This window comes from Perissodus microlepis, chromosome 20, assembly GCF_051167445.1.
Source record: "Perissodus microlepis isolate ML-2025 ecotype Zambia chromosome 20, ASM5116744v1, whole genome shotgun sequence".
Classification (NCBI taxonomy): Eukaryota; Metazoa; Chordata; class Actinopteri; order Cichliformes; family Cichlidae; genus Perissodus; species Perissodus microlepis.
This window is the reverse complement of record NC_140480.1, coordinates 15,453,626-15,478,134: the sequence shown is the minus strand read 5'-3', so window position 1 is coordinate 15,478,134 and position 24,509 is coordinate 15,453,626. Positions and strand designations below refer to the sequence as shown.

Below are 24,509 nucleotides of genomic sequence, written 5' to 3'. Positions count from 1 at the left end.
CCACTGAAGGGTGTTGGAGCTCTCTCTTAGAGAGAGGGGGTGAGGGGCTCGCTCATATGGGATGGACTCAGAGTAGAGCTTTTACCACTTCTCATCAAAAAGGAGCCAGTTGAGGTGGTTTGGGCATTTGACCGGGATGCTTCCCAGACACCTCCTGTGTAAGGTGTTTTTTTGCTTCCACCTGGGAAGAGATAATGGATTATGTCTCTCCAACGCCTTAGTGTCCTTCTTGAGAGCTAGATTAATAAGCCCCCAGAACTCATACATGTACAAATGATTTAGCATTTCTCTAAACCAAACCGTGGTTGCTGGATGATCAGACATGCTGTCATAGCCCAAAATAGTGTTTAAGTCACTCTTTTACTCTCTCTGTTTTGGTGCTTTCATGTGCTTTTATTTTTGCTTCTAAGCATTATAAGTGGTCTGTTTGTTTAATAATATATATGGTTATGTCTTTGTTTTATTATTCATAGACTTCTCGCTCTTTTCTATGCATAGATGCTTTTGTGCCTTTGGTTTTCTTATAGTATTCATGAATGCCTTCAAACTGTCAGGAATTGCAGATGGGAATATGTCTGCGTGGCTGAATTGGGCACATTTATACGATTGACCCAAGTACTGTTGTTAATTATTGTGCATTTTCTATTAAAAAACAGGCAAAACAAAACAAAAATTGATTGTTTTTAGTTTAGTCAGATTGGAGTAGGAAAATTTCCATGATTGCTTGACCGTGATGGGATCGAGAATAAAAAATAAACTCTTTCATTTCACTTCTTACTTTAATAATAACAGAAAGATTAAAACCTTTCACCAGAGGCACGCTTTAGCCAGGTCTTACCAGCTTTACATGGGTAGCATATGATTACTATACTACCATTACTCCAGCTGTTTGTTAATAGTTGTTATTCTCTATTTGATCTATTTGCACATACTGTATGCTGTTTACACCAGCACAAACAGGGCTTTAAATACATTCTGCCATGCAGTACTTTGATAATTTTCCCTCTCACATTGGTCTCACTGAATTATATTGTAATTATAAGCTTGTCATCATATTAGCTTTTAATTTATACTACCAAGTGCATGTCTAATCCTGCACTGTCTTTTCTTCCAGGTTGGGCCTCTCCAAAGCTACCAGGAAGCTTCTCAGCACACACTTTGTGTTTGATGACAAGTCTCAGCGCTCGACACCAGGATTTGGAATTTTTGTTTAACCAAAAGAAAACATTCTTTCTTGAAATGTGACAAAGTCTTGCAGTCATTACAGTCCTGTAGAGTTTAAAGACTCTGGTTCACGAGCAAGTTTTTTTTTTTGCTGTGCGCTCTGTCACAAAGGTGCAAACAGAACTACAGAGCTACAGCTGAGGGGCACTGGTAGCCCTGAATAATTGCCCCTCGACTGAAGGCGCCAAAAAGGCTTTTTCTTGGATTGTCAGGATATTATTAAAGGTCAGTATCCTTTCACCCCTCTTCCCCCTTGAGCCCCGTCTCGCTGCTTCATTTTTTCCCTCTCTTTTTAAAATTCCTCAGCCCTTGACTTTCAGATTATTGTGGGATTAAATATTTGGCCCTCAGAAACCCCTGTTCAAATGTCATTTCCCCCCCAGGAGTATACTGAGACTTAAACTTTAACCAAAATAACACCCAGGAGGAAGCAGTGAAGGAGAAAAGAGGGCTGGAAGAGGAAGGAATAGAGGAGACTGAAGGGCAGATGGCTTCACTGCTCGAAAACACCAACAGCTGGATGAATAAAACATTTGAGTAGAGAGCGAGTCATGACATCTGGCTGAGGAGTGAGTGACTCGCGTTGCTGCTTTCCTCCTTTCTCCTTGTTCACTTCACTCTTTTCACTGACCTACATCCTTGTCTTCTTCACCCCCTCCCATCCATCTTTCTTTTCTCTCATGTCATCCTCGCTCTCTCTGTGGACACAGGAGTTCAGGTGGTCACTCAGACAGACAGAAACAAGCTTGTGACTCTGCTTGTTTCTACTTCTTTGCATTCCACCTTTGCGTGCCCTCTCCTGCTTGCCCTCCTTGTCTCTCTCTCTCTACCTCCTCTACGGTGTGTGTGTGTGTGTGTGTGTGTGTGTGTGTGTGATGGTGCGTCCCCTCCTCTCGGCCCTGGAGACATGCCTGTGCAGGAGATGGCGGTGAGTCCTGTCAAGTCTCTGTACTGGGAGCAGTTCCCTTCCATGTCGCAGTGCCGCGTCTACTGCACGCCTGTTTACCACGAAGGCCTGGTCTATGTGCTCGGGGGCTGCAGTGAGACCGGCATGCCTCTGGACAGCGTTGAAGTCCTGGATGTAGAGAGCCAGACGTGGAGCCAACTGCCTCCACTGCCTACTGCGCGGGCGGGGGCCTCAGCTGTGGTGCTAGGGGGCCAGGTTATGGTGCTTGGGGGAATGAATCAGCAGCAGACCCCTCTGGCCTCTGTGGAAATGTACCACCCCGATGAGGGCAAATGGGAGACAAAGGCGAGTCTGGGTCAGCCATCCATGGGAGTCACCACAGTGGAGAAAGGTAAGAAAGCGTAATCCACCTGCGCTGCTCTGCTTTGTGATATTGTTGTCACACTGTCACAGTTTTCTCACTTTGAAACTTTGAACATAAATCTGGTGATCTCAAAGAGCAGTGTCCAATCATGGCTTAGTATTTGTAACCAGTTTAGTTAAAGATGTACTTGTTATTAGTTTACTGCAGCTTTGATGAGGTTACAGGTAAATATTTGTAGGATGGGCAATCCTTTTAATTTTACATTTTCAAGTTTTACCTCTTTCCATATACTACTTCCATTCATCCAATGACTGGATTGTTTCATGTGTATGATCACTGATGTGCCATCTAGTAAGGATGTCCCAGAAAGCATAAAGGTGACAGCCTCTGGACAGCAGTCTGTTAATTTCAATGTATTTTTCCTTTTTTTTTTGCCACATGTTAGCTATGTTAGCTTTCCTGTTTGCTAGCAGGAAAGAGGTGTTCTATGTATGTTGGTCAGTGTTTTTGATTTATCCACCAAATGGGGTTTAGTGACCTGATACACATGAAAAGCTTAATGATGACACATTGCATGTGGGTTTGGGTGGCTGTATCTCAGGTTTTAGGTCATCTACTAATTAGAAGGTTGTTGGTTTGATTCCTGGTTACTTTCGTCTGCATGGTGGTGTATTTTTGGGCAAAGTACTGAACCACAAGTTGCCCTCTGATGCATCTATCAGACGGTGAATTTTAGATGGAAAGCATTTAGGTTTAGAAACAAGTGCTTGTGTGATGAGGCATGTTTTGTAAAGCACCATATAAAAACCAGTCCACTTCTCCTTGGCTCTTCTCTCTTGTGTTATTATGTGTGATGTAATACTTCCTGGGGCGCTTGATTTATTGACTTTTAGTTAGATTTATTGCCATCAACAAAATAACTTCTCTTTCCCTTCACTTGTTGCTGGTCAATTCCGTTTCCCACGCACGTTGCCTTTGTGTGAGGAGCTGCACTCACAGTGAGAGCAGGGAGAGGAGAAACTAGCATGAGCAGAAATAACAGCAGCACACAGTAAAGACTCCCACACTTAGCTGAAATGAGACAAATGCAAAAAAAGGCAAGTGATGACATTAATTTTTATTTTTCATTTACTCTCATTGTTTTTTACAATGCTGATACAATGCTGATCTGCTGATACAACGCTTTGTATCAGATACACAAAGCCAAGTTAGTCAGCGTTGCACCAGAGCTGAAAAAAGCTAGATCATAGAGATAGTGTGCCCAGTCTTTGTTTGACAGGTTTACCTAATTGCAGAGCACTCCTCTGCTTGTGTTTGATTTTGCATGCCCTCCCTCAGTGACTCCAAAAAAATCTTTACATAGGCTCATTAAGAACTGATGAAGAAGAGTATGCAGCTGCTTTGACGTATTTGTAAGGCTTTAAAACAGTCACAGCAGAAACAAACTCAATTCTCCGAGGTGTCGAAGTTAACTAATTAGGATCTCATTTTGGTAGAAGCCTTTCAGATGCTAAAGTGTCTCCTGAGTGGGAGGTTTTTCTCTTGTGATTAAAGCTGAGTGGTGCTCAGATCGATTGCTGCTCGCACAAGTCGTGATGTTGGTGCTTAGCTTTGGTTTAGGTTCTGTAAATACTGCACGTGGCCAGGCCCAAAGTTCTGATTATGTAAATGGTCAGTAGATTAGTTGTGGGTGTCTGCGCTCATGTCTACTGTGTGCATGTTTCCTCGTGTACGCAGAATGTCACCGAACATAGCTCGTGCAGAGGCAATCATCACGAGGTCTGCCTCCACTGAATAAACATACTGGACTTCATGCTCATTCCCCAGGCGTGTGCTGGCTGTTAGTTTGTGTATGTTGGCAGGAGGAAGGGAGAGTCGTGAGAAAGCGAGGCTGAGGGAGAAAGAAGACAAGACAATGATCTCCTTTCCAATAAAGGGGAAAAGATGGAGTGCATATCTTTAGCCAAAAAATCCAGAGAGATTTACATTTTTACAATACGGAGCAAAAAAACTGAGATCAGAAGGAGAATAAAAGAGACATCCACTTGTTGAAGTGCTTCTTCCTGCTGTTTCCTTTGTTTACATCTCAGGCTGCTTTCTGTTGAGCGCTGGCCTTATAAACTGAGGAATCAATATGACCTTTCAAGGTAATAGAGACAGAATAAGGGAATGTTTCTCTGATGTGCATGTATATATGCCCTATACTGTTTTTAATATGCAAGAGACAGAGCACAGGTGCTGCTGATGAGGGAACTGCAGATCGGTTTGATCCTTGTAGCTTGTTTTTGGAATGTGTTATCAAATGAATATTAAAACTTTACATGGTTTAGTATTATGGGTATATTATGATGAAACATTGTGCAGCTATGATGCAGTAATTTTGTGAAATGTGCAGAGCGATGTATTAGAAACACTGTCAAACATTCTGCTTTTGGATCAGTGATTCTTTTTATCTTAAGTGTTTGGAGGGAATTGGACTCTACTAAATTTCCTTGCTATTAACTGAATAGCAGAACTCTTGGGTGAAAGACTTAACACTGTTAATAATCTAGTTTTAATCTACACATATTTGGTGTGTGGGAGATTTCATGTTTTGAAGTTTTAGCATCTTTGAATAACTGCCTGATGTTACTTTTTTCTAAACATACTCTAACACACTAACAGTTCTGTCTTGCATGAAAACAATGAATATATCTACTTTATATCCATGTTTTCTACGTGCATCATCAACTATTGATAATGACGTTATGCTTTGTGCTAAGTTTAGCTGCAGTCATTTAAAATGTATAGAATCGAGAGCATATTTTACGACTTTTTTCCGGGGCGTCAAGTCAGCTAGGGGCACTTTTCAAATAACCCGACTGGCTAGAAATACAAAAGCTGCTTTTTAAATAAAGCACCAACTGTAATACATAATATAGGCTGAATTCCACACAAGCAAGAATAGATGCATCCAAAGTGGTGATCTGTGAATGAGTCTGATGGGAAAAGTGCTGTATAATGTACCATATATCATATATCAAAAGGGCTGCATTCATTAAAAGCAATATATAAAAATGACTGTGTCTGTTAATAGATTTGTCAGTAGCCATGTCAAAGCCCCATTACCAAGACACCAGAAGATCTGACTAAAATTACAGTAGTGTATACTGTGAAGTTAATGTGACGCCTAAATGAAGTTATTCTTGTGATAACACAATGTTAGTGTTGTTCTTTCAGTTTTAGTCCCAGTGGTTTTAAATGGTGTATGAGAAAAAAAAATCAATATAAAAATATATAAATATACTAGAGATGCACCGATTACAGTGTGAGCTAGTGATAGGGATTTTTTGTCAATTCCAGTTTTCTATAAGTACAACTAACAGCATATGAAAAGCAAAATCAACTTTTCTTCAACCCTCAATTTTTATTTTCATAATAATAATTAAAGAAATCAAACCTTATACATTTCCCCAAATTGTTACTTATTTCAGTAAAACAACTGAAAATAAAGAGGTGCCAATAATTCATTGAAAATGTTGCTGTACATCCACCTTTGTGTGATAGATTTGATCTTACCAAACAAAAGCAAGTGGAACATATTTATATATAACAAAACAAATGTCAGGTATTCGAGATATTACACCATTTTCCAATACATTTATAAATTCAATACATTTTTTCACCCATCTTATTAATTTTCCTCATAACTGCTTTGATCCTTTAGCTCTTATCAAGGCTGCTGGCTTGTGGCTGGCTCTCTGCTCTGGATACAGCTTTAGCTTTAGCCTCTTTGCGTTAGTGCAATGTTTCAGATCTGATAAAATTCAGTATTTATGGTTACCCAGCCAGCAGCGAACTCAAGCAGGAGCATGCTTTGAGTGCGGAAACCAGTTCGGCTGAAGAGTTGGCCTGTGGAGCCCTGCAGTCAAAACTGTTTCTAAGTGGATGTTGTCACATTCATTAGAGAAAAAGTGCCATTACAGAAAAGCTTAACATTAACAGCATGGATGCTCATGTTTCCAGGTTCATAGTTTCCAGAGAAACTGCAGTGCATTGTGGAAGGAAATAGGAAGGAAGAAATACAAAGGAGTGCAATTTATAGTTTTCTATCATTTTTTTCATGCACTATTTCCAGTCTTCTGTCATTATTATCATTTTCCTTACTATCATGATAGCAGTGTAGTGTATTCATGTATTCATGAGCATGACTGTCAGGGAGAGGGGAATCTTTTGAAAGATTTGAATTTATATCCAAAGAACCAAAACCAAAATAAAAGTCCACAAGTACTCACTGCAAACAGCGGGTGTCGTTTATTTTTACGAGGTAAAGTCTTACCATGCCTTTTCAGTGTTTTCCATCTCAATTTCTATGCTCACAGTTAAAATGCCTTGTTACTGATATTCATGTGAGGGTCAAACTCTCTGATCTGTATCTCTGTGAAGGTTCTCAGTCATCCAGGTCATCGTAGTCTAAAGAGACTGGAAAGCGTCTGGACTTCTTTAAGTTCCTTGCAGACGTTTGACCTCTCATCCGAGAAGCTTCTTCAGTTCTAAGAGCAACTGGTGGAGAGTCCCAGACTTTAAGCCTTATGGGAGTGTCCCCCCCTATTCATAAACTCATGGCACAGCATAGAAGAGCCACCTTGACTGGACAAGACTCGGCTGTCCATCTGCACCTAAAGGACAAAGAGGATGCCAATGTTCACATTTTGGACAGAGAAGACAGATGGTTTGAAAAAGGAGGGGAAGAAGACTGTGAACAACCATCTTTGAACAGAGGTGGGGGCTTACGACACCAACTGCCTGCCATCTATAATCCAGTTTTGAGATCCCTTCCCAGACACCTAAACGCCCACTCACATCCTGGGCCTTTTGACCTCAGTAAATCACATGATAGGGTGGGGCTAGGTTTCACAGTGGGTTCACTCGAAACCTTGGCTGATTGTGACCTACACCCGTAATGACACCTTGGCTTGTGTGATTAGGTAGAGGATCAATAGGGGGTCCATGACCCTCTTGGGGACACTCCCATAGGGCTTAAAAATCTGGGAATCTCCACCATTTGCTCTTAGAACTGAAGAAGCTTCTCAGATGAAACGTCTTCAAGGAACTTAAAGAAGTCCAGATGATTTTCTTTCCGACCTCTTTGGACTATCTCTGACCTGTAGCAAAATGTCAAACGTAGTGCTCTTTCCTCTTTAATTGACTGTGTAAATGTGTAGTTTTAAACACTGTGCAAATCACGTTTACTATTAGTTCAGTAGTAATTAGGCTATTTAGGCTTATTATTTAGAGGCTGATCAACAGTTACAAAAACAGAAATCATATGTAAAGGAATCAACGAATATAGCTGCCGATGAAATGGGCTGTAAACATGTAGGATGGGGCTGTTGACATTTCATCTTTTCCTGGAAGTTACTTTTTGTTGTTGTCTTCTCAACTCTAACTGTAGTCTGATGCAGGCCTGGTAAAAACCATAGGCTGGGTTTTTGCTAGTAGAAAAAGGGATAATAAATAGCACCACAGGTAAATCTTGACACTGAAAAAGCTTAGGACTAAGTTGGTGTGTGTATTAGGATAATGATTTGCTCCAAGTGATGTCACAGATTAGTGTTATTACTTTGGTTGTTAAAACCTCTGTTGGACAGTTACACAAAAAAAGTAGCTATTATACATTACATTATTTTCTTTTTACTGTTAGTTAGTGAAAACTACTAAACACTAAGTACGTGGAACGACAAGACATAACCTGGAACATGAAACACCTGGGACTTGGAAACACGAAAGGAGATGCGCAGACCATCCAACAACAGGCAGAGGAAGACAGAGGACTAAATAAGCCAAGGATAACGAGGGGATGGGAAACAGGAGGGAAACACAGCTGGAACTAATAAGACACAATTTGAACACTTTGAACACAGGACAAGGGACTATCAAAATAAAACATGAAACAGGAGACAAACTCTAAGACGTGGACTTGACACAGGGACCAGGGAAGAAACCGACATGGGAACATAACTGACTGGGTAAACAGAGAGAAACGAGAAAACAGACACACAAAACGAACATGAAGACAAGGGAGACTAGACATGAAATGTGGAATACAGAAGAGGCACAGTAACAAAACATAAAGACTAGAAACTACAAAATATAAGCAGATAGTAACTAGGAAAACTTGAAATACAAATGACTACACCATGAAAAAAATCAAAGAATATTCATAAACCAGAAACACATAAGCGCTGCATCCCCAGACCCAGGACCATGACGGAGTCATTGCTTTTGTTACCTGTTGGATATCAGGTTCTGGATGCTGGGGTGTAATCCACATGCATTCACCCATAATGTCATTCTGGGTTTTTGGCTAGTTTCACATTAGCATGCTGTCTGTGCAGATGTGTACTGAGCTGTGTTAGCAGCAAATTGCAGTTGTCTCAGTTGCATTTCACCATCACTCTCGTCTTTTTGTGAAATGAAAATAAAAGTAATGTCTAATGTTGGTTTTGATTCATTTTTGATTCATTGCTCAGCTGTAGCTGTTTGTCTTTTGTGTTACAAATGGCCAACACTGAATACAAATGCTGTGTCTATGTGCATACTCCTGCATGTGTAGCACCCTGGCTGCTGTATTCTGGTTGGTACTGTGATATACTCTAAACTATGTAGTTCCCTGTACGAATTCTTAAAGTGCTACTGATATCATAACAGGCAGAATTCACATTTTGAGGCAAACTTTAGTTGTGAAACTATTGTAGGATCTTTCTTTCAGGGATGCAGAATTTAAATGAGATATGAGGTGAGCCTGATGGAAGTCTAGAGTGATGAGAGGCAGTGGTCTTTAAATTTTCTTACTTCATTTAAATAATAACCGTAAGGCGATGAAGGTTAGTATCCAAGCTACAATGTTCTGGCTACAGCTGGGAAGTAGCACCAAGGGACACACGTTTACCTCCTCACACAGCCATGAATGCAGTAAGAATCTAGTCTCACAGTGAAATGTGTAAAAGCTACATTGTCAAAAACATGTATTAACCTCACTGAAGGCTCTAAAATTCTAATTAGCCTCTTTTGTTCTTTTCTGTAGACCTTTATTGACGGCATCATATGAATAGATTTTTGCCATTATTTTTGCACTTTGTTCAGTATTAGATTTAGTTTGTTCATTTGCTATGTTAGGCTTTCATATGTTTTCTGTTACTTTTGTTGCAAATGCTTCTTTGGTTAGGTCTGGGAAAATGTAGGAAATTTGTGTGATATTTGGGAAATTTTTCACATCAGAGTTTGGGTTAAATAAACCCTTTCACAGCATTAACTCATATCAAAGCTCTGTTTTTCTTTTTACTGTTTGCAGGACAGGGCGATAGAGCGTTGCAGTGATGCCTCACAGCAAGACACTTATGTGTGGAGCTTTCATGTTCACCTTATGGGTTTTCTCAGGGTACTCCTGCTGTCCAAAGACATGCATGTTAGGTTGATCGGTGATTCTAAATTGATGTGAGCATGAATGGTTGTCTGTCTCTCTGTGTTATTGTTATGGACCACATCCTCGGAGTGGTTCTGGCTCAGGAGGTAAAGGAGGGTGCCTGTCAATCGAGAGGTTGCTGGTTCTATCCCTGCGGGCTGCATGCCAAAGTATTCTTGGGTAAGATACTGAACCTTAAGTTACTCCTGGTGTGTTCATCGGAGAGTGAATGTTAGATAGATCAAATTTATGCGTAAAATATGGGTGTAGTATAGAGTGCTCATGTACAACACAAGTACAACACATTCTGATGTGAAATTAGACCAGAAATGATAAATTTATATCTTACAAATTCTGTTGAACTTATTTTTCTCTTATATTTTAAATAAAGCATAGATAATATGGTATAAATTGTGAATTTCATCTGAAAGAACAAATCCATCTGAAATTTCTCATAAAACTCAGCTATTTATTACATTCCAGAGAGTTCAGTATCATTTCTGGTTCAATGCTGCTCAGTACAAAAGCAGCAGCAGCATATTGTTTATTGACAGACTAACAGGGCATGCAAAATGCCTCACACAGCATTCTTTTATATGAGCAGCACTGCTGCTGCTGACACTTTTCAGCTCTTACTTGTGTTTTGGCATGTTTATCATTGTGGGAGAGATCATGAAACATGAAACAGGAGCACTAGAAAGATGGAGATTAGGGCTCCTAAGCTTAACTCTAAACAAACGCATCACATCTACATGGCATGAACGTTCCAGCACTGATCCAGCAGAACTCCCACACTCCAAGTGCCTACAGTGTTTACCTCCTCCTACTGGTCCTGTCAAGCTGTCAGAGCTAATATGATTGCATGAATGTGTGCATGAAGACACAGATTCAGGGCGTACTGTTTACTACGCCGTGATCTTGGGATTATTCTACTGTCTGAGATAATCCGCTCTCTGACTCAGCAGAAAGACCAGTTTAAGTTCTCATTAAAGAGTTTTAAGGTTAAATATGTCACTCTTTGATCTTAAAGACATTTTGCATGTGACAATATGAATCTTTTAAAAATGTATTTATTGTAGAAACAAGTGTTTAAGAGAGGCACGTCAAGAGTTTGAAAATGTTGTGTATATATACATTTATTATAGAAGTTGACTTGATATCAAGAGGAACAGATGAACACACATCACAGCAGGAATGGTAGATAACAACAAGCAGCTAAGCTGTCCTTCAGGCCCATTGTGGAGCCAAAATACAAAGTGCCATGAGCAGAGAGTCAGCTCATTGTACTTCTAAATGCTCCACTGAGACTAGTCTTTTATTTAGCGGGGCTAAATAGAGGGGCTAACACAAAAAAACATTTCATCCCCAAGGTTGGCTGCTTAAAGGGGTTGTGTTGTCCTAGTAAAGAGATAATGAAATGTTGATTGCTAATATTCCTGGATGACCCAGCTAAGACTAATCTGTCTTTGGGAAACAATTTACCTGAAACATTTAAATGCTTGTCAAGCCTGTGGCCTGGTCACAACAGCAGGTGTTAAACAACCGAGTTTACATGTGAGGAAGGGTTTAGCTTATTTACTTGTATTAGTCAGATACACATTACATGAAGCTATAAATTGATTGGCGTGGCGTAGAGTGAAATAAGTGTCTGATCCCCTACAACCCAGCCAGAATTCTGGCTCCAACAGATTGGCTGTGCGTCCATCACTGCATGTAGCAAGGCAAAAAACACCAGTAATGATGAGGAGGTACTAAACTGGCCTTTCTTGGCTGGACTGGAGTTCACATTCAGTGTAGATCATGAAGTATTGCTGGATTGATAAATACGACTGTGATCTTTTCTTGGACTTGGACAGCCTCTGAAAGAGAGTGAGAGAGACCAACAAGCAGTTCCGTGAGTGTTGAACATGTGGTGGGAAGTGGTTCAAGGCAACTTCCAGATACTCTCAGCTGATGCCTTCTGATGTTCGGGCTGTGTGTGTGTGTGTGTCTTTCAGATGGTGGTCTGATGATTGACATGTCTTGGACTGCTGCACAGCCCCACATCCTTTCCTCCCTTTACAAATCTTTTTGTGTCCTTTCCTAATTTCATTTCCGCTTCTTTCTCCTTTTCATGCCCTCTCTTTTTTGGCCTCCTCTCTTCTCCTTTCCTCTCCCTTCTCCTTGAATTTGGTCCTCGCCTCCCTTTATCTAATCCTCTCTCCTCCTTTCTGGACACATCCTTTCATGTGCTTTTCTGTCTTTTGATGTCCTTTTGTATCCTCCACTCTCTTTTCATGTCCTCTCAGCACTTGTCCCCCTCCCTCTCATGTGTCGCCCCCTAGCTGTTTTCTACCTCTTGACTCACTCTGCGTTTCCGAGTCGACTGATCAGCCGAGCATTGCTGTTGCTAAGCAACAAGTGTGTGACTGCCGTGTTTGTTTTTAGACCAATCAAAGGGAGCAGGCAGATTTCCCATACCCCAACTTTTGTTGGTTCTGAGCTCCCCTCCTTACGTTACTTTCCTGCAGTCCTCTATTGTTATTATTAAAATATCTCGCTTTCAGTCCTCTGTACAGCAGAGCTTCTTTTTTTTTTTAATCGCAGCAGGAGCATGACTCAAAAGTGGCATACTCCAGTGATGAGTATAATTTCCCTCTTCTCCTCAGTCTGTGATTAATGACCGTTGCCCTCCTCTCAGTCAACATCCACTGCCTATCTGTTAGCGGGCCTGGAATCCGCCTGACTGAAAAATAACTGTTTCCGCTGGATTGTCAAGCTCCTGATTGATATAAAGTGTGTTTCTATAAGGAAGAAGATAAAGGCACGCTGTCACGGCTTCAAAGTGCTGCGTGAGAGCGGTCTTTGAGGAAAAAAGAGATGTGAAGTCAGTTAAAAACAAAATCCCAAGAAAGTCTCCTCTGTCTCTAGAGAAAAAATACTGCAATGTATGTATATGGTTCTTATCCAAATTTGCCTGATTAATGCACCACAGAAATCGCCTCCAATTCTTAGAATTGAATTAAATAAGTATGCCTTTTTCTTCCTTTGTGCTCCAGACTTTAGTTTTGCAAATTCCACAGCTTTTAGCTAAAGCTTGCTTTTGATGAATAACCTGTGATGTCCTGGATTTTGGGCTTGTAGAGCTTCACAGTCTGCTTCATTTTACTACAAGCTGGGGTGCTTTGATATTGTGTATTATGTATTATGAGTTGTGATCATATGCTGTTTCAGTCACATGGATGAATTGATAAGGTGATAAGGTGTAGGTTAGTGGACCTCTGTGTTGTGCCACATCTGATTCTTCTTATTATGAGTGTTTCACATGCTAATATAGTTGTTCATAGTACGTTTCTAAGCAACATCAAAGAGAAGATCAAAGCAAATATCTTGAGGTGTAGATGTACCCATTAAAATAACAAATTTCCCTGGAGGAGGAGGGTAAAAGTCTGCCCATGGCTGAGAGAGCTTCCAGTTTGTCACTGATGCACACTCAGTTTGTCTCCACGTCTCTTTGTTAACACACTGAAGGAGTGCTAGAGGACACAGAACGATTTCCTCAGCAGTTTCTGTGTAAGTTTGGCAAACTCAGGTAGTGGCTGTGCAAATTTGTCTAACAAGTTCTTAACAGTCTGTAATAACTGAACACTGCCCATCAGCAGTATTGGATGCCATGTGGTGAAGCTGGAACAGCTGTGTGGTGTAGCTGCAGGCTACGGATAGACCGCTGCTCGTGTGCACTGAGAGAATGAGAAGTGAGAGATTTTGCATGTCGTAATTAGGGAACAAGTTGATGTTTATCAAATCTACAGTGTTGTTAAATCATATCTTTTTAAAAAGATTTTTGAACTAGTGTGAAAAAAGGGGTTAATATAGAAAATAGGTAATTTAGGTGTGGAATAATTCAACAGCAGCTGTGTGGTAGTGAAGAAAATGGATGGATGCATTTGCAATATTTAAATGTCATAATGTTCATGATTTTCATTTGTCGATGCAGAATAGACTCCAGTGACTCGTCACAGCAGACCAGAAAACCTGGAAGTGATATGAGTTTGGGCAGGACCCTCATTGGATGGGGCTCTGAGTGACCAGGGGGTGGCAGAGATGTGGAGGCAGGCGACTGAGTAAATGAGTCTGAAAAACAGAATGACAGAAGAGCATTGAGACTTAAAGTATGTAGAATGGAGTCAAATTAACTTGCAGAAGGTGAGCAAGAAAATGATTGGATCAGAGTAATAATGTCAGTAATGAGCTTGACAGCATGGGGAAATGGACGTGAGGAAAAGAATATACTAGTGGCTGAACACCCAGAAAGCAGGCAGATGAGAGATTACAGATTACCATATTGAATTTGTGCATAAGATCCATTTATCAAAAAAAGTCAGGTTCTTATTCAGGGTTTTGAATCAAAATCAAAGAGCTACATTAATTCTTCTGAGATTTTTACCAAGACTATTGAATTAAATGCCTGTTATCTTTAAAATTGTATTCCAGTAGACCTTAATATGGACTGGCAGTCAGACACAGTGGAGTAAAAACCTAACACAGTTGTTCCCTCATTCTGAGAAGGGACAGCCAAGAAAATGATTAAAATCTATCTGCAGTGACCAAATGGAGCCTGATCGAAGAAAATAAATTAAAGCAGTTAATTAAAATTGGAATCTAATTTGCTTTGATCATGCAACCTGTGATGGTAGCTGGTAAGCAACATCCATATTAATGAGTCAAAATTAATATGAAACCCAGTGAGAGCCATTAAGATGAGGGACCATCGGGTTCTTTTTGGTTTTTATTTAATTATTCCTTATTGTGAAAAATGCGCTCGTCACACTGCTTCCATGATCTGTTTCTGTGTTGTCTGCTTATGTTAACAAGCTATTTGCAGTCATACCTGATCAAACAACAAGCACACAGTCCCGACTTACCACTTCAGTTCTGGTTCACAAGGACAGCTTTAGTACTGATCAACCCCTAGAAAACTATCGCAGAGCCAAATCCATGGTAATCTGTATTTCTTACATCTTTAAGCCCCAAATTACTCTATGAAGGCTTTTAATTGGCACAGCAGGAAAAGTCAAGGATAATTAAACAGATGATCAAAGCTGTACATGTAGACAAAAGCTAGCATGTACAAGGGGTGATAAGCTCATATGTTGCACAAGAATTTGAAATTTTATTCATATGCCAGATTTATTATACACAGACTCTATAAATTTGGGAGTTTTCATAAAAAGAACATAACAAATTAGAAATATACATCGAGGGTGTTACGGCTCTTTGATTTGATTCCCTGAAGCTCTGCTGCTCATGACTGACCTGCAGATCACAAAAAGATACACAAATATACACACAGATGCACAGGAACCTTTCAGATTTTAGTTTTAAATGAGCAGTGTAATGGCATGACTCTGAAGATTTCAGAAAACAAAAAATTTCTGATGTCTGTTACGCTAAAAAGGGTTACAGAATTATCACTGGTCTAGAAACTACCGAGCAACAATCAGACTGTGCACAATGGAGAAAATCTAAAACAGCATTGTAACGCTCCACAGGAGCCATCGATCAAAAAAAGATCACTCAACAAGCAAGTACTGTTAAAAAGCTCCTCTTCTAGTAGGGCTCTTCTACATGGATGGCCCATCAATTGTTTGCTTTATTTTTATTAATATTTTATTTATGGAGTATATACTGTATCAGCTCAGGGACATATCCCACAGTGAGCATCTAAAGAAAAGTGTCAGGACCTCTGTCTGTGAACAGAATCTCAAGCAAAAGCAGGTCATGCAGCAAGACAATGACACAAATACACCATACCAAAGAATAGCTTTAAAAAAGAACTTCCTATTTTGGAAGGTCAAAGTCTTGACCTTAATAAACAGTGAACAGTTAATGTGAGAAAACCTACCAACATCCTAGAGCCCAAGCTAGTCTGAATAATGTAATGAAAATCTTTCCAACTTTAAACAAACACCAGGTTTGAAGGGGTTACACCAGATACTGAGAGCAAAGGATCACATAATCTTGCCACTCACAGATATGTAAATAAAGTCTAATGTTCGTCTCTTTTTTTTAATTGAGTTCTCTTTATCTAACTTTGGGACTTTTGAGAAAAGTTTTTTTTCAACGTTTTATGTACTAAGAACATGATACAGTTTCAAAACCTTCAAGCATGTTAAAAACTCACTTGAGTATATACACTAAGCAGACATTCTATTAGGTACATCAGTGCGCCCCAGGGTGGCTGTGGGTACAATGTAGCTTGCCATCACCAGTGTGTGCGTGAATGGGTGGAATAATATGTAAAGCGCTTTGGGGTCCTTAGGGACTAGTAAAGCACTATACAAATACAGGCTATTTACCATTTACATCTTTGTAGAACCAGGTTGGCCTCCGTTTTGTTTTCAGAACTGCTGTGATTCTTTGTCGCATAGATTCATGAAGTTGCTGGAAATGTTCCTCTGACATTTTGGTCCATGCTGACATGAAAGCATCACACAGCTGCTGCAGATTTGTCAATGCAATTGTCTCATTCAGCAACATCCCAAAGGTGCTCTGTTGGATTCATTGGAGTACAGTGAACTTGTTGTCATGCTCGAGAAACCAGTTTGAGATGATCTGACCTTTGTGACGTGGCACAGTATCCTACAAGAAGCAGCCATCAGAATGATGATTGTTTTTGGATTTGTGTGCTCGAGTGCTTTTGTTTCTTGTGGATGTGTCGGAGTGTGTTATCTAAGATGGAGTGCATTCTGATCTTTTTCTTAAAATGGATTTTAAATGGGGCCTCCTTCTGTTGCCTTCAGCCTTCATGTATTTTCAGCATCAGTCAAGATTCATTATTCACCTGAGTCTCTATTTCTATGGAAAGATTCATGAATTGTAAAACAGACAGTTATAGAGATAATTTTATTAGAACATATTTTAATAAGCTGATTAGGACTAAAGATCCCTCTGATCATGGTGCTAAAGTGTAGAAACATGGAGACTGCGATGTAAAATACGTAGTCGTATCCTTTTACCTGCTGTGATTTTGGCAAATGTTCAGTCGATTAGAAATAACTAAATAATGATTTAGTGCACATGCATCAACTGGCATGCAGCCTATTTCAGTACACAGTTTCCTTGGGGATTAATAAAATATTCTGATTCTGATAAGATGGATTTTATTTGGCCAAATGTAATTTATTTGCAAAGCTTTTGGAATTCTTGCATCCTCCCCTGAAATCAGCATTCAGTCCTCGTATTTGGCTCGACACAGACACCGATGTGACAGGGAAATGCCATGGTGCAGTAGTCTGCACATACATCAGTCGGCAGTGGTGTGACTGAGAGAGTATGAACAGAGGACACTGAGTCAATGTCCATGTGCCTCCCTTTTTCCTCCCTCAAGAGTTCCAAGAGACTCACTGTGGTATATATACATCCTAAAGCTAATGCTAAAATGTCTCTAGTGCTATTGGTACAGTTTTTCAGAAACTGCCATTGTTAACTCTGGATGCATACTGGGCGACTTATATGTTGGAATCCGTGGGTGGCTTGTGTCTCCATCTCAGTGCAATTTGCCCAACTCAAAACAACAGGACCGTGGATCCTTTATACGCATCAAGTGAAGAGAAGTGAAGTGAAATGAAATGAGTTGAAGGGTGCACTGGGGTGATAAAGGGATGGAGATGGTCAGCAACAATACTCAGGTAGGCTGTGGTGTTTAAATGATGCTCAGTTGCTACTAAGTGGCCTAAAGTCTGCTACTCCCCACACCATTATCCCATCAGCAGCCTGAACTATTGATATGAGACCTGCTTTCATGTTGTTTACATCAAATTCTGACCCTACCATCCACATTGTGTGGCAGAAACTGAGACTCATCAAATCAAGCCATGTCTTCCCAATCTTCTATTGCCAGGTATGGGGAGCTTGTGAATTTTTGCCTCAGTTTCCTGTTCTTAGCTAACAGGAGTGTTGTCTTCTGCGGTCTTCCAGTGTAGCTTAAATGTTTGATGTGTTGTGCATTCAGAGATACTCTTCTGCATACCTTGGTTGTAGAAAAAGTGGTTATTTCAGTTACTGTTGCCTTCCTCTCAGTTTGAAGCAGTTTGGCTGCTCTTCTCTGACCTCTGGCATCAACAAAGCTTTTTCACCCAGAGCACTGCCGCTCACTGGATATTTTCTCGTTTTCTCTGTAATCTCTAGAGATGATTTAGTGAGAAAATCCCAGCAGATCAGCAGTTTCTGAAATACTCAGACTGGCACCATGAACCACGCCATATTCAATGTCACTAAAACCCACATCCTTCTCCGTTTCGCTTCATTTGAAGTTCAACTGGTTGTCTCTGCCACATATTCATGCTTAAAGGCAATGAGTTGTTGCTATATGATTGTCTAATTAGATATTTCTGTTAATTGAATGCATATATTATACAACTGTCTTTGTAAGGACCTCTATTCATATAATTCACTTCTTTAGTCCTTTCTATATTTTTAATGGTTACTTTAAAGCGTTGAACCTGAACTCAGACCTGATTCTAAGCTGGAAATGGCGAAACAGTCCCTTTACGCTCTGCCCCACAGTAAAGAACAAAGAATAACATTATTCAGGCTTTAGGTGCTTGTCGAATGCAAGTCTTAGCAACTTGTCCACATCACATATTTTAACATTATTGACCTAGATATGAGCCGTTCTTTTTGCATGTCTTTGCAAATACGTTATGCAGCTTTAAAAAAATATCGTTTGAAGGGATTTACCCCCCTGAGAGGCTTATATTCATGGAAGCAGAGAAGCTTGAGATAATTACATCAAAGTGACATTTGTCTGTGGAGACATGGCAAGCATGCTCAGTTTTGTTCTTTCCTTTCAGTGTTACACTTTAAAAAAATAATGCTTGGAACAAAGTTTTCTTCCCATGTACCTTAGTAACGCTCCCAACCCATCGTGCTGAGCACTGTGGTTTCTATTCTAGGTATCAGTCTCTGATGATCGAAGCCTCTGATAACATAGCCCCAGCTGAGCTGAAGTGGAGATGTTCTGCTGGAGGGCACAAACAGGAGTTTCTGCATATTCATGTGCCAGCCGGCACTATATCGGTTATTATGAGAACCAAGCAGCTGAAAGAAATTCCCTCCCTGATTGTTATCTTCATGTGTTTTTTGCTTCCATTCCATCATGGCAGCTCAGCAGCAAACTTCATAAAGAAAAAATCTTTCATATATATTGGAATGAGGCTTGTGTGCGTATCCTTATAGGCACAGGGTAATTTGCAGTTTTCTTTTGTGTAGTTCTTGTGTATTCCTGTCAGTTTTACTCTCTCACCTTGTTAGTTTTCCCTCCTTGCCCGGATCACTCTGTGTTTAATTTGCCTCACCAGTTCACCATCAGCTAATCACTCACCTGTGAACAATTGTACTCCCCAGTTTCCTTTGGTTCCCTTTCACATCTCCTTGTTTGTTCAAACTTTCTTACAGATCTTCGTGTCCCTTGTGTTTTGTTTCCTAGTTTTCGTTTTCATTGTCTCATGTACGGTTGTTTGAACAGTTTCAGGATCGTTGAGCTCTCCCTGCCTTTCCATGCTTGACTCCTGGTTGCTTTTGATTAAAGGATTGTGATTTTGGGCCTTGTGGATCCTCTTAAATGCAGTTTGGAGTTACCAGTTTTTTTCTGACAAATTGAAAGCATAAATTGGTCACGTGTAGAAGTTATCATTAATTAGAGGTAACCTAGCCCAATGATTTGTTAGGCATAAGATAAATATAAAATGCCCAATGCCCTACTGCTCCCCAGCAACTTCTAGCTCTCCTGGCACAGGACGGTGCTTTGCTGTGTTTGGGTGAGTGAGGAGTGAAGCTTCACAGGGTGACAGAGAGCAGCGATGACTTTAAGTCACCGGGATCTGCTTAGATCATTTGCTGCTGGTTACTGTCGAAACTCTGAAGCTGCAAGAATGATATTCAGGACAGGCTGAAACTGTTGGTGCATTTCTGTCACTTTACCTGGTAGGGTTTGAAGATCTTTACTCTCAGCCTGACAGTTTGACTGCAAATGTCTGTAATGTTAAAAAAGCTACTACGACTAGCTTTTTCACAACTGAAAAGCCACCCTCGCTCTTATCAGTATGAGTACTGCTATTACAGTACAGTCTCCACCTACACTTACTCACTACAAAACATCTCAAAGATTCGTCTGCCGAGAAAAGACTTGCAACAGTCTTAAAGTAGAGGTAGATCAGAGATGAGAGCAGAGGAGCACAAGTTGATCTGGCAGAAAGAGTCAGGAGGAATTAACTCATGAAAAAGTGCAAAATTACACACCGATGATATTTGAAAGTATCTGAGGTTGCTGAAAATAAGCCTTCGCAGTGAGCACACAGATTATACTCCCTGCACCGCTCTGACCAATCGCAGCAATAAGTTTGGACTTGAGGCACTTTGGCCAAAAACAGAGGTGCTGACTCTTCAAAGTTGGAGCCTGGATTACTTATCCTGGGAGACCGGTGTCTCATGACTCTCTCTCAATTTACTGTAGACTCTAGTGGCATAGCCTCATCCTCTCAGCAAAAGCTCTTTACTAGGGGAAGCCTGGAGCCCTGCTGAGACTTTCATTAGAAGCTCAGAGAGAGGATGATTACAGAGGAAAACCTACACAAACAAGAGCTGGCTGCCTGACAGTGTGAAATCTGGCGACATAAAACGACAACGCTCATTTGTGTTTCTCGTTCTGGATGGGGAGCTTTCTGTGCTCAAGAGGAAAGGACGAGCACAGGAAGAACAGAGCTGGAGCAGAGTGAGGGAGTGAAATGAGATGCAAAAGACGTGCAACAGAAGAAACCTGAGTGCTGTCAGTGTTTTTTGTCTTCAGTTCAATAAGGGACATGTTGAGGACGTGGAGCAGAACTTGTGGCCTTCTAGGAAACACATATGGTTTCAACAAGGATTTCTAAAACTTTAATTGGAGTATTAATTGAAACATCTGATAAATTTGTAAAAAAAAAAAAAAAAGACACTGAATAGCAATTTGCATTTGAGTTTTTTCATTTTTTTGTCATTTTTGCTACACTCGCCATTTTTTGTGCAGTTTATTGCTCACAGCAGCAGTGCATGTGAAAAACCCAATGATGATATGGAGGTCTTAAAAACTCTCAGTGTTACAGGGTTAAGAAAAGTTTTAATGGTGGCAAAGAAAATCACAGCTTAGGAGTCATGGCAACAAGCATTTTAGCTAAATGCTACTACAGGTTAGCATTTAGCAAAACTTTATTTTTACATTCAGCATTTTGCAGAAAAATGTCTGCTGTGGCTACCTAGACATTGCAACTATGATTAAGGCCACATAAATTCTGAGACACTGCTCATATTCTCGTAGTTTTACTTTAAGCAAATTCTAATACCTCAAAACTTTGCATTTTCAGACATCACCCATCTGCTTGAACAAGCTGTGAACAAACAACTGTAACATAATTTTCCAGTCTTAAAGTGAAATCTCCCTGGCTTTAAATAATTCCCACTTCACTCCAAATAAGAGCTTGCGCTAATTAGAGTGTTTATTTTTTGTGCTTGAGTACAGCACAATTTGGAATTACCCCAAAATTCATTTCCTAACTTAATTTTTATCCTGGCAGTAATAAAAAACAAATAATGAGCACTTTGTCTCGAGGACACTGCATTAGGAAGAAGAAGAGATGGGCACACCACGGCTTGTCTGTTTAAAAGTTGGCATGTGAGAGAGCGCTGAAGGAGAGCTTTCTATATTCTTGAAGACAGTTCGCCCTGAGAGGTTTATTTTGCCTCAGGCACAGATTTTCTCCCGTGGTATCACCGTGACACAAACTCATCTCTCTCTCTCTGTTGGACCTTCTCACTCGCACCCACACTCTCTCACCATCTTATTGTTCATTCAGAAGAGAAGTAGTAAACTTTGGCAAAAAAGCCTCACCATTTGACCTTATAGTGTATAGCGTGCTGGGGTACAGCTTATGCTCAGGAGGAGTGTGTCACTTGATTCTGCTGGTGATGTGGATGTGTGCGTAAGAATCGGAAAGTAATTAAGCAGCCACTTTGATTGGTGGAGTGATTGTTGTACAATAGGCTGCAACATCTCTGCCTAACATCATGGAGCCCCCCCCCACCTCTGTGCTGCCAGAGCACTATGATTTTTCAAGTCAATGACTGCTTGACCGCTGAGTGGTATCCCATATCAGGTGTAAAAGTGTTAGGAGCTGATCCTTAAAGTCCTGGAAGCAAGGTGAGGCTTCCATGGATTAGTGCTGTTTCTCTAGCACATGGCATGATTTCTCCATCAGGCTGGCATGATGGGAATTGAGAGATCAACTTTGGACTCTGGAACTCTTAACTCTTGGGCAGTTTCTGCAGTGTGGTAGAGTGCACTATCAGGAAATGCTGCTGCTATGAAGGCTTTATGGGGTCTTCAGCTACGCTTATGTGGGTGGTAGATGTCAAAGGACTGTAAACATGAATGCCGGGATCAAAGGTTTTCCAGCAGAGCGTTGCTCAGAGCATCACAGCGCTTTCCTGATAACTATTTTTTTGCAACCTGTTGCAGTCTATTCTCCAGGTGAGAGATGCGCACACATCCAGCCGTCTACATGACAAAAGAGAATGCGTAATTCATCAGAGCAAGCCACTTTCTTCCAATGCTCACATGTTCATTGCAGGAGCTTGTGGTAGTGAGCTTGGATCAGAGCAAAAGCAATTTGCTTTGCTGACCTAGCTGAATCCCCAGAGGCCATGGGTGTTGTTTGCATTCATGCTCCTGTGCTGCTGGTGTGTCTGTATTTCTATAGCGTCACGAGTGAAATTGAGCTGTTTATGTTGGATTTCAAGAACTGAAAACGTTCATTGGCCACCTAACCCCTTGACACATGCAATCGTATCACGATAACCAATGTTTTTCACATTTGCCCTGTCAGTGGGTTTAAATTGAGGCTGATTGTTGTGTATTTACCTTCTGTCACAGCTCTTACGCACACCTTTCTTTTACTAGCATACCGGTAGGCGGCTTTAGTGACACTTATCTATCCAGTGTATATGCCTATCATCAGAGTAATAGAGTGATCCAGAGCCCATAATAGAAGATGACATTAGCATATCCTGTTTCATTTGATTTGCTTTGGCTCAGTGGCTTTTTTTTGTGTGTCCCAGTAGACACACTGACAGGTTCATCGCTAGGAGGCTTTTTCTGTGCGTGGAATGCTCAACGTGAACATTTCCCTTCTATTCTTTCATGTGCCATTGCTTTTTATTTGTAATTCTTTTTCTGCGGTCATTGCTCACACTGTTGTTGTACAATGCAAGGCAGGCCATTAACAACCCAATCACTGTCTGCTGAGAATCGTGAAAGTTCAGCTTCACCCTGCAGACTGAAAAATGACAAGACATCATTTCATAAAGTCAAAGCTTAATTTTTAATTTGTTATCATGACTGCACAGTTTGAAAGCTGAATTAGGAGCTGGAAAAAGGATTTCAAAGATTGAGCAAAGCCTGTTTTAAGAGGAAGTTCTAACACTTGCTGGCTTTAATTAACTTGAACTACAGGCTCCTTCTTACTTTGTGACCCCAGAGTTCATTTGCTTACACCGCTTCATTAAGAATAATTATGCTCTGCGGAAGTATTGTAATTTAACAATTATCACCAGTTTAATACCCAAAAATGGAATGTGGATATGTGCTGGTGTTTCCTAAAGTCTGTCAGTTGATTTAAGCAGAAAAAAAAGACGATCTCTCCTAAAACTAGCATTTTGTATTGTACAGTACACAGCAGGTTACATACATAGTGGTAGCCGTGTGAAAATATTTCACTTGTTATACTCATTTTAATCACCTAATTGTACACTGAAAGTTGAAATGAAAGATCAAAAAATAAAATGCATATAAAATAGAATACTGGATTTCTTAACTGTGATTAGGACGCTTAAAGATAAAGAGCTAATGTTCATAATTCAAACAATTCCTCGGTGCGGTGTTCATTGCAATCTAGTCACAGCACGAAGGTTCTGGCTTTGAACCTGTCTGGATCCTGTCTGTGTGCACTTTGCATGTCCTCCCTGTGCGATCAGTTTCATTTCAAGTTTCCAGGTTTCCTTCCACAGTCCAAAGTAAAGCGTAAAGTTGATTCTAATTGGGGTCTCTGTGCTAGCTCTGTGGCAATCTGTGTGTTCCACTTTCAGCTGAACAGGGATGAGCACTTCCACAACCCAACCTGGAAACACTATTAAAAAGATGGGTGGATGGTTTGTTATTTGTTGTTGTCAAGAAAAATGTATTACACCTTTCTCCACATGTACAAATGAGTCTTTAACACTGAAACAGTTATGACCATGTGACTGCCAAAGCCACAGAAGCATAATGTGAGAACTGTCGCATGATATCACACTGGCTGCTGCTGAGCTATTACCTGTAAAAGCATCGCATATAGAGTAATGTGTCAGGTTGTACTGTACCTGCAGTTAGCGATTTAAAAAGCTCCATGTTTCCTATAGGTTGCCTGCTGTGGAGCGGGATGGTTTGTTAGTGTTATAGTGTGTTAGTGTCTCTGCCTTTGGAATGAAGTGAGGGTTAAAGCTTGTTCTCTTGCATTTGTGGT

At 40.5% G+C, this 24,509-nt stretch overlaps 1 protein-coding gene across 3 annotated transcripts in view; it reads left to right on the top strand.

Moving 5' to 3' along the window:
- Nucleotides 1-24,509, top strand: part of klhdc8b (kelch domain containing 8B) — a 237,855-nt gene that overhangs the window by 67,680 nt on the left and 145,666 nt on the right. The window contains exons 2-3 of one of the 3 annotated variants that reach the window (XM_084916439.1): nt 1,115-1,449; nt 1,608-2,522. In XM_084916439.1, the coding sequence (XP_084772565.1) occupies nt 2,132-2,522 (391 nt within the window). In that variant the 5' untranslated portion in view covers nt 1,115-1,449; nt 1,608-2,131. Of the gene's footprint in view, nt 1-1,114; nt 2,523-24,509 lie in introns of all 3 variants that reach the window. The other 2 variants (XM_084916440.1, XM_084916441.1) reach the window with 2 other exon arrangements.